This window comes from Gekko japonicus, unplaced genomic scaffold, assembly GCF_001447785.1.
Source record: "Gekko japonicus isolate JY-2015 unplaced genomic scaffold, Gekko_japonicus_V1.1 scaffold3282, whole genome shotgun sequence".
NCBI lineage: Eukaryota > Metazoa > Chordata > Lepidosauria > Squamata > Gekkonidae > Gekko > Gekko japonicus.
The window spans coordinates 95,760-106,818 of NW_015168755.1; the positions used below are offsets into that span (position 1 = coordinate 95,760).

General features: G+C 39.4%; 1 protein-coding gene across 1 annotated transcript in view; it reads left to right on the forward strand.

The window, feature by feature from the left end:
• The window catches only part of ATL2 (atlastin GTPase 2), a 49,885-nt gene extending 42,045 nt beyond the window's left edge, over positions 1-7,840 (forward strand). Inside the window, exons 10-13 of the mRNA XM_015415651.1 lie at positions 200-256; positions 2,042-2,113; positions 3,538-3,969; positions 6,514-7,840. Coding sequence (XP_015271137.1) covers positions 200-256; positions 2,042-2,113; positions 3,538-3,969; positions 6,514-6,633 — 681 coding nt within the window. The 3' untranslated portion in view covers positions 6,634-7,840. The remainder of the gene's footprint in view (positions 1-199; positions 257-2,041; positions 2,114-3,537; positions 3,970-6,513) is intronic.
• Positions 7,841-11,059: the final 3,219 nt, after the last annotated feature.

The window sequence follows — 11,059 nt, forward strand, 5'->3', positions numbered from 1 at the left end:
AGACTATAATCCTTCTACGTTGTTAAAAGTCTTAACATGTAATAATGAGACTTGTCTGATACTTTTAAAGCTAGTCTTAATTCAGTAATCATCTTTAATTTTATCTGAATTTAAACCAAACTTGGATTTTTGTGTTGTAAAATTACTGCTGTATAAGGTCAAGTAAAAGTAGACAATAAAATATCAATTTCATTTTCAGGCTTATATTAAAATCTATCAAGGAGAGGAACTACCTCATCCTAAATCAATGCTCCAAGTAAGTCTTTTGATACACTTTTCTTTAATACCATAAGACACCAAGGGTTGCTGGTGGTGCATGTTGAGGCTAGCTTGTAAAACTTTAGTGCTGGAAAGAACTGGTGTGACTTTTACCTTCCTATACAAACATTTTTATGTGCTCCTTCAATTTTTGAAGCAGCAGTTGTCAGTAGTACACACACTTTTGTGGCTGTCTGCTTTGCCAGTAACTAATATCCCTTCCTGACCTGGGTAGCCCAGGCTAGGCTGATCTCACCAGATCTCGGAAGCTAAGCAGGGTCAAACCTGGCTAGTGAATGGATGGGAGACCTCCAAGGAATACCAGAGTCATGACACGGAGGCAGGCAATAGCAAACCACTTCTGAACATCTTTTGTCTTGAAAACCCTATAAAGTTGTCATAAGTCAGCTGTAACTTGATGGCACTATCCACCACCACCACCAACATTCCTTTAGGATCTACTTGAGTCCAAGGGTCCCTTCTTATATACTTGACATTACATGGATCTGTCTTATACTGAATTAGTTAAACAAGTATGAAGCCAACAGTCATGATAGTCTGATGGGTCAGACTATCACGACTGTTGGCTTCATACTTGTTTAACTGATTGGGTCGTGTGTGTCCAGATTTTTTATACTGAATTAGACCATCTGTCCATCAGAGTCTGTATTGTCTATTCAGACCGGTAGCAGCTTTCCAGGGTCTTGGGCAGAGATCTTTCTTATTACCTACAGCCTGGTCCTTAACCGGTGATGCTGAGGGCTGAACCTGGGACCTTCTGCATGGCAAGCAGATGCTCTTCCATTGAGCCACAGCCCCTCCCATTCAGACTGATGGTCCCTCTAACCAAGTTCTGATTCTACTCTAGGAGTTGGAAATCTTTATTTTCACTTGTAAGGTGCCTTAGCCATTAAATGAGAGATGCTTGACACTGAAACTTGAGACTTGATTACTGCAATGTGTTAACTATGGCTGCCTTTGAAGTCTGTTGAAAACCTCAGCTAGTGCAGAATGCAGCAGTAAGGCTACAGACTCATTCTCATACAGAGGTACATCTTGCTAGCCTTGAAGGGAGTTGCATTATCTGAATTCATTTTCAAGCTGGTACTTGTCGATTAAAGACCTAGACAGGCTAGGACCAATATGTCATACACGTATTTAAGATGGTGTTATAGGTCCTGCATAAATATTTCCTAATATACTGAGGTAGGTGGCCGTGAGGGGCAGTGACTGTTTATGGTTCATGGTTTACTTTCCCTGCTACTGGATACTTGATGCTTTCCTTAAATTGTCAGATGCCAAGTACAAGCATTTTTATTGTCCTCGGCTTTTAGTGGTTCTGTGTGTGTGACTAGTGTTCCTGTCCTTGTATAATTGCTGCTCAACAAAAATCTGCAGTTAAATTAATTGTACTAATATCAACTGCTACTCCCTTGTTGTGTTGCTAGCTTGTGGGTTTTTATTTTATTCTTGTGTATAGCTGTGAAGCTTTTATAGTCAGAGGCATTATATACATGATTTTACCAAGTATGTATCATTGAGCAAATCTAGAAAGTAGAAAAGAGTACTTAAAATAGTTCCCAAGTATTGGAAAGTGGCTCTTCCCCCCCCCCCCCAATTTTTTTTTGAAAAGTTCACAAAGGATATCCTGATAATCTGATACTACATGGGAGGATTCTTCAGTTAAATGATGCAAGATTTTAGAGGTATAAAATTGTTTGAATGTCAACTGACACATCTGAGCTTTTAAAAGTGGTGTGCTGTGCTGTGCTTGTTTTTTAAGGCAACAGCAGAAGCCAACAACCTTGCTGCAGTAGCTGGAGCAAAAGATACTTACAACAAAGGAATGGAACAGGTATGGTATTTGCTACCATTTAGGGGATATTAATTGGCTGCTCCTTCTAGGTTTCTGGCCTTATTCAAAGTTGTTTGCAGAAATAGACATGTACTGGGAAATAGGTTGGTTCAGACAGACCCATAAACAAAACAATATTATGGAGTAAATTTCCTTGTGAAGACAGCAGAGGCAAACTGTGTAGAGCATAATACATTAAAAGCTGTATTGGGCATGAGGGAATGAACATGGGCTGTTAACTAAATGTGCAAGATACTCAAGCTTATTGCTTTGCCTGCTCCACTTCCCCATGGAGCCATTCTGTACAGCAGGTGAGACAAGCAGGACAGCTGCTTGGTAGACTTCCAGCAGAGCTGGCTCCTGATAGCTTGGGGCAGGCTGAGGGGAAAGGAGCACTCAAGGACAATGTCATCTGGCAGCACTGGCTGTCAAAAGTCCAGTAATGGCTGGAGGCATCAAACTGGTCGGCTGGATTGGGGATGTGTATGCCCAGAGACATGACTGAGTGGGGAGGGGCGTGCCTTCTGGGCAATACCGGTTAACTGAATATTCTGGATAATCCAAATGCTGGATAACAAAGCTTTTATTGTAATAGTACTTCACGTCAGACTTCATGCTATTTTATCTGCATCACCTTTTATTTAAACTTCATAAAACATAATTGGCAGCTTAGCTGATGTCTTCAAACACTGATTTGAAGTGCCCTATGCTTGATCTCTGCAGATGTAATAATGGATCATAGGTAAGGATGGCTGGGGTAGAGAAGAGGACAGGGAAATCTATAACCAAGAGTGAAAGGACTGGGGTGGGAATATATGATCCTGCAGCTTGGTCCCTAATTGTGGCTAGCAGTTATATCTGCAGATTGCTAAATATAAAGGTGAGGTAAAACACATGTGTGTCCCTAATTGCCCTTGTACTGTATTTCATTGTTCTGATGTATCATCAGACAGCATTCTGAAACTGCTTGGGTGGATAGTCACTATGCCTTATTCACCAACAAAAAGAGCTTTCAAATGGCCTGAGGCCCTCCAGGGATCAGCTCTCCCTTTATAGTAGCACCTTATCAGCAGGGGCTTCCACAGCATTAAAGTTGCAAATGCATGTGTGCCCCTAATTGCCCTTGTACTGTATTTCATTGTTCTGATGTATCATCAGACAGCATTCTGAAACTGCTTGGGTGGATAGTCACTATGCCTTATTCACCAACAAAAAGAGCTTTCAAATGGCCTGAGGCCCTCCAGGGATCAGCTCTCCCTTTATAGTAGCACCTTATCAGCAGGGGCTTCCACAGCATTAAAGTTGCAAATGCCAGGTCTGCAGTGCCATTTCCATTATGCCTGCATGCAAAGGTAGGGAAAAACCCTAGAAATGTAACAGTTTAGCGTATGTAAACTTACAGGTTAATTCTTTTCATTCTAAAGGTTTGTGGTGGAGATAAGCCTTACATTGCTCCTGCGGACCTTGAACGAAAGCACCAAGAACTTAAAGAGGTTGCTATAAAACAGTTCCGTTCTGTAAAAAAGATGGGAGGTGAGGAGTTCTGTCGCCGTTACCAGGACCAGCTTGAAGAAGAACTTGATGACATCTATGCAAACTTTGTAAAGCACAATGATGGCAAAAACATCTTCTATGCTGCTCGCACCCCTGCCACACTCTTTGCTGTCATGTTTGCCATGTACATAATCTCAGGACTGACTGGCTTCCTTGGCATGGTCTCCATAGCTACCCTGTGTAATATTGTGACCGGGTTAGCTCTTGCATCCCTTTGTACTTGGGCATATGTTAAATACTCTGGGGAATTCAGAGAAGTTGGAACACTCATTGATCAACTTGCTGAAGTATTATGGGAACAGGTTGGTATGTCTAAGTTTGCTTTTTTTGAAGGAACCTGCCCGCTTATCTACTAATTGCTGTTGGGCAAAAAGAAAAAAAGGTATAGCTGCCCATTCTACAGGAGTGTAGTACAATTGCAAGCTGAAGTAGAAAAAAAATGAGAGAAAATAGCCTTGGAATCTCTCCAAGGTATCTTCCGGTATCTCAGTGGCTAATCCATACGAGCACTTTGCAAAAACCACAGAAGGCATAGGAATTCAAGTAAGTCAGTCTCCAGAGGAAAGTAGTAGAGGTTCAGTATCCTAAAGGTATGTATTGTCAAAGAAGGGGTTGCCTTCAGATCTGTGGACTCTTCACCCGCCATGCCTCTGATTTGACAGCCACAATGCTGAATGAAAAGTTGAAAGGAGAAGTCTAAAATGAGTACATGTGGGAAGAACAGCTTTAGAACAGGTGAGATTATAGATCTTGTAAAGAAAAAAAATACTTGGTTTAAAAATCTACAAAATTGTCAATTTGGTAAGTACATAAGATGGAACTGAAAGAATGTACTACTGTATGTGTGGTGGTGGGGGTCATTAGTCGATAAGGAATTCATCACCCATTTATACATGCCTTTCTATGATGTGTCCTAGCTTTTTGATTATATACCAGCCTTGCATTGCAGGTCTTGGTTGATTAGTGCTTGCTGTCCTAATTAGAAACTTAATTCATTCAAGCTCTGCTACATCAGTGATGTGTCTTCAAGATACTGATTTTGCTCATTACTGAGATTTTGTGCAAGTATAGCCAGTGAAAATGCTAGTGGAAATATTCATCTGAACTAGAGGTGGAGGAAGCCTTGGGTTCCAGGCACACATTCTGATATGCTGTTTGCCCCCCTTCAGTATATCTGAATTTGTTCATTGGGAAATTAGTCTTCAATGCATATCTGTAAATCATAATGAGCGATTATTGCTTCTAAGACTTAGTCTAAACTTGTGCACTCCTCTCTGCTGAGTCAGGTCTTCTATTATGGTTAGGTCCTTCGCAGCTCAAAAGATTCCTTTGCCACCTGCTGGCGGTCTGGAATTTGGCTGCCAGGAATACTCACATCTGCTTCACACATAGCAGAATAAATATTGTATCCTTTTAAATGAAAGGATTTGATGTTACAGCCTATGATCTGCTGAACATAACCAGGAACTTTTCTCTGACATGTCTGAATCTTGGGGCAGTGTCATAGCTCCGTATCATGGGTACAAATGTTTCTGTCTACATGCTTTCTGACAAAAGGTCCTGTACTGTTAAGTAATCCTTAAAGTAAAAGTGTTACATAGATCTGCTGCTAATTTTTATTAGTAAACTTTTTTAGTATCATGGGTACAAATGTTTCTGTATTTGTTACATAGATCTGCAGCTAATTTTTATTAGTAAACTTTTTTAGTAAATTATTTGCAGGAACAGTCCTTTGGAGCTTTTTCAGCCGGATGGAATTGATTTGACTCTTTGCATGCCCTTAAATCAAGATATTGCCCAATGCTGAATTTTCAAAGGTAGCCACTGTTTAATTGACTGGTTCCTAGACCCAGTCTAAACAGCGAATTCTGAATGACTGAGAATGAAGTAAGGGTCTACACTAGTTCTTCAAGATGCCTGAACTTGGAGAGTGGCAAGTGCAAGGGATAGTTCGTAGCTAGCTTGCTGCCTGAAGAACTGAGAACAGTTCCATTGTGCCTAAGCCTTCTGCCTTTGACTGCCCATCTCAGTTTGCTGTTTAAAAATCAGATGAGGCTCCTCAGTTGGCAAGTTGCCTTGCTTGTAAAGTTACCGGTTTCAGTCCTGAAAGCAAACAAATTATTTCGTGTAATCTAATTCACATTCTTGCTTAGCTACTAACCTGCTCTAAATCTTGCTGCCTGTCTCTTCTCTCCCCCCCCCCCTTCCTTGCTTCAGAGGAATCCTAAGAAGGTGAGAATATCAGTGGAGGAAGCCTTGGCTTCCACAACTCCTTTATTTTCTGCTCTCTTGCCAGCCTCTCTTTCTAACAACTTGCTTCATGTTTTAGGTGTGTTCCAAACTTGTTGAAGTTGTTAGACGTCGAATGGCTCGCCGTGCTCTTACCTCAGCGCAGCGGCAGCGACTCTCCTCCAACAATAACAAGAAGAAAAATTAGCCAGTATCTTTACTTTTTCTTTCTGTATTGGAAGTGTGAACACTTCACTCATATAGGACAGTAAGCAGGACCATCTGGGCCAGTTTGCATAAATGCTATAAACATACCAGGTTGATGCTGCATTATAGGGTATGAAATCACACCTGATTCTTGGAGTTATAAAGTGATTTGAATTCAGGCAAATACTGCATAGGAGTGAACCACTTTAATACTCAGATTATTAACTTTATGCAGGTAGCAGTCAAAGGCCATTACTTTATTTTGTCATGTTACGCATTTGAGTGCATTTCATATTATAGTATTTAAGTTGTTCCTTTATTTACTTCATTTTATTTTACTGTTTCAAAAGATTTGATTTGGGGGGTTACTTTATTTTTTATTTTTCCTTTTTGCATTTCTCATACTGCAGGTGATAAAACCTCTCGGGGATAATTTTATTGAGGATACCATGAGACAATCGGTTACAAACTCTCTCAAAGCAGGCCTGACTGAACAGATGTCTCAGCATGCCAGGTTAAAGACAGATTGACAGTTCATCTTCATCTCATCTGCCTGCCCGTCTTAGACTTGCTTGCTGTACAATGAGAACTCAATAAACCAAAGTTTACATTCTACTGTAAAGAAGTAGTTAAGTCTGACTGGCTTCCCAACATGCTGCTGTCGTCTTGAGGGAGGGGATGTGGGAGAAGTGTGCATTGGCCTTTAAGACTTTCTCCTTGGTTTTGTTTCTAAGATGCAATCTAGTGCCATGGAGATGGGAAAGGGGAATTTTAACGGATACTAGAGTACTGTGTGCCCAGGGGAGGCGGTGTAGCCTCTTGTCTTATGGAAACATATCCACTGTAAAGGGTATTTCAGGGAAGTAATTATCAAACTTACACAAGGAAATCTTTTACAAGAATGTAATGTAGCCACAATGTCCCATTGAACATTTTAACTAGTGAACACTTGGAAGCAGTTTAACATGGATCCAGCTGAAGCTGTCAGCTGCAAAATCATGTTTGAGCCACTATATTTAGCTATTCCTTGCTTTACTGCCTTTTCTACCAGTATTACCTAAATGCATGTGAATCATTCTCCACAAATTACATTTTAGAGGTAATAATTATAACCAAGGAAGCTGTTTCAAGTGTACATTTGTCTTGCCTTTTACATTTGGAGACCTTGTCCTACAGGAAATGCATATCAAACAAAGCTGTCTTTTTCTGCAGTCGTAGCCTTCATGTATATACAATATGCCATTAATATTACTGGGGGAGAAAATCCATCCAAAAACAAAGACCGTTGCCTACAGCTACAAAGCAATGAGTTAGGATTGTCTGTACAGTGTGTCTAGTTATTTTTTAAGAAACCACAGGGCATGTATAAAATATAAATATATAAATAAAATTTTGTATCAAAGTTTTGTAGTTTATGGCAAAACCTGGTTCTGTGATAGGCTAAGTACGGTTCTTGTAAAGGAATGTTTGTGGCTCATGTAAATGTGTGAATGCATCAGAACAATTTGGAGTTTTTTGATATATTTGTGATATTTACCTGCCTTGAGCACTGCAATCTCACCCCATGGGAAATCAGTGGGAATGTTTGTTGTGAAACTTTTGTCTTTGGTTGCATTTTAAAGTTATTTCCTGTAATTTATTTTCCAGTACATGATTAAAATTGTGTATATATGAAATTAAACTCAAGGTGGTTCTTTAGAAATGTTGATTGTAATTCACTGCATTAAAATGTGATGGTTTGGGGCTTAAGGAATAGCAGAACAGCGTGTCATTCACTTATATACTTGTTCTTTGCACATGTAAGAATGAGGCTATTGCAGAATTTTACAATAGAGTATATTGTATGGTATACTTGCTGTACTTCCCTATTGCCTAAAAGATACAAGACTAATGAAGTTACTTGTGCTCAGAGTCAAAAGCACTTGTTTAGCAGCCTTTGAGAACTGCAAGGGGCTGAATTTGTGGTTCCCCTTCCAAAAAATGACCGTTTCCTATAGGTTGCCTGACACTGTTTTGAAACTGAAAGGGTTGGAAATAAAAGCAGATATGGGATGCTGAACTTGGTATCCAGCTAACTTTTAAACAGTATTCTCCCAGGCAAAGCAGTCTTTCCAAAAGCTGTCTAGAAAACCTTAAACAGAGGAAGGATTACTGCAGAAGAAGATACGGAAGATGAGAAGTAAAAAGTCAAGGTGGATTTCACAAGAAGTTATTCTCATGAACCATCAGTACATTGCTCTTAAACTTTCCAAGAAACAATAAAATAGGTTTTAAACTTCTTTCCCCAAAAATCTGCTCCCTTGAACCAAACAGCCAAGGTGAAATTAAGTATGGAATTTGAAATAGATGAGTTTTATACCTGAATAATTCTTCTATCTAGTCTGGCCTGCTTTAAATTGGAGATTTATGGAGCCACTTACCTCTAGCAGGGTTCTAGGAGTTGTAAACTTCCTGTGACAGTTGTTAGCCTGCCTGATTCAGCTGCTATGGAGAAAGCAGTGGCTTGGGTGATTTGCAGCAATGATGGAGTTTTGTATGGGGAAGCTGTTACACATGGGAGGCTTGGAGGAAAGGAGCTAACATTGATAAGCCCTCCCCCCTTTTGTGTTGTATTCCACTGCTCAAGTCTCTAGTTGATGGTATAAGGACAGAAGGTGGTCTCGCTAGGATTGGTATTTCACATGAATTATAGCACATTGCATATGGCATTAGTGTTAAAGACTTTCAGATTGTATGACCTAGTACTAATTAATTCTGGATGTTGTGAATGGCTTTTTGAAAATATGTCATTTGGGCAAAGGGGAGAAAGGAATCTGCTGCATAATCAAACTGTGTGGTAGAAACACAATTTTTCCCACTGCGGAATTCCTACATTGGAGCCACTACTCTATAGATCAGTTAGTTCAGTAATAGGCCGAACTACTGCAAAGGATGGTTCATCTGTCAGGATCCATGTAGACTCTTGAGATGAGTGCATTCTGTGTAGCCCAGCTGCCAAGAAGAGGAAAAGCCCAGGACAGTAATTTTTGTGTATATTACCAAGCTCTAAAGGACTCACTGAAATATCAGTGTGTGGAGCCAATTCAAAGGAGTTTGAAGAGATTCTGAGAGTGCTATCTTAAATTTATGGCAGTGGACCCAACCTACGGCTGCTAATTTCGCACCAGTCTAAGTGAAGGGCTGACAATGCCATACATCTAGGCACCAAGGAAAGAGGAGTGACTGGATTCTGTATTGGATTTAAGTGCTTGAATCCTTGTAGGTGCCCCATGTAAAAATTTGGTCATGATTTTTGCCCAATAGACTTGCAATATAGAGATACAATAGCATCTCTGGCTGGTAGCCAGATTCTTTCTGGTATTAGGATCTGTCAACAGTGAGGATTCCAACAATGGGAGACAATCAAGCGAGATTTCTGAATCATGCTAAAGGAGAACAAGATGGCATTATCAGCATATAAAAATACAAAGCACCAATTGCTTGGCAGTTTGGAAATGAAGATCCACCAAGTTGAGACGCTCATCATACACAGCCCTAACATACCGTGTAACCAACTTTCAAATAAAAAGCATAAAGCAAGCTGGTTGGTATTGAGGTGGCTTCTGATTTCACCTGTAAGCACCTTTGTGAGACAGAAAGCAGCCCTAGGTTTCCTTTGCTGCTTCACTGAAAGAGGTACTTGAGAAGATTCCAGGAAATAACATCTTCAATTTACAGAGAGTACCTAGGTAGCAGCAGCTGCCTCTGGAAGACATTTGGCCTGTGAGTCATGATTAGCTCTCCCTCTGAGGCTGCTATTTTGTAGGTGCACCTGCTACTACCTTTTAAAAATGCTTGCAGGCTTATGGTTGTAGAGCCACCTGGTATCTAGTCTTGGGTCTGCAAAAGACTCAGCATTATTTTTTTACTATTTTCCAGCTCTCCCACATTTTGTGTGTGAACATGGGGCTTTATGCCACTTTTACAAGGGCAAGGGTAACACCCGTCACCTGAAAGCGGTGGACATGGAAACAACACATCCCAATCCAGGATCTGATATTGTTATGACTCCATATTTATTATTGTCAGTTGGAATCCTAACTATTAAGGACTACAAAAACATTTTCTTTGTAGTTTTGTATCACACTATGTATTTTCTACAAGTAAAGGGATTTCAGTTGTTTAGTTAATTCCATTTGGTGACATCAGGAGAAGACAAAAGACTCCCTAGAAATGACAATATTACTAGGAAAAGTTGAACACAGCAGAAGAGGAAGATCCAACATGAGATGGACAGACTCAAAGGCAGCCATGGCCTACAGCTTGTAAGACCTGTGCAAGGCTGTTAATGATAGAATTTTTTTAAAAAAAATTATTTTAACTTTTTAAGGAAATACAGAATAAAGTAAGGAATAGGGGAATGGAATAAAAGGTATGATTACAAAAACACAATACAGAGGGCAATTTTGCCAGATATTAAGGATCACCCTTGATTAAAATATGTGTATATAAACAGAATATCTGAGATGGAACCACTGTAACAACCTGGACTTATTCTACCATTTTCTCATAATATATTATCATTGTTATCTTATTGATCTTTATCTATTTTATAATAAAATATGAATAACCTCATAGAATTTTTGTATATAATTTTAACAAATTTATTGTAATAAAAGTAATATAAAAGATATCCTTAATATTTTATATTAAAACTATCATATAATATTAAAGCATTCAAATATTTGACTACAGAGATTTGTTATAATAATCACAGAAGACTCACCAGTTATTTTCAAGTTCATCTTCCAGTCTTTGATTAATGTAATTTGTCAGTTTTGCCATAACTACTTATTCTTGCATTTTGTCTATCCAGTTCTCAAGAGTTGGACAACTATCAATTTTCCACTTTGCTGCAAATACTACTCTTGTTGCAGTTAACTCTTGTGAGCAGTTAATGCATTGTTCTTTCTGCAT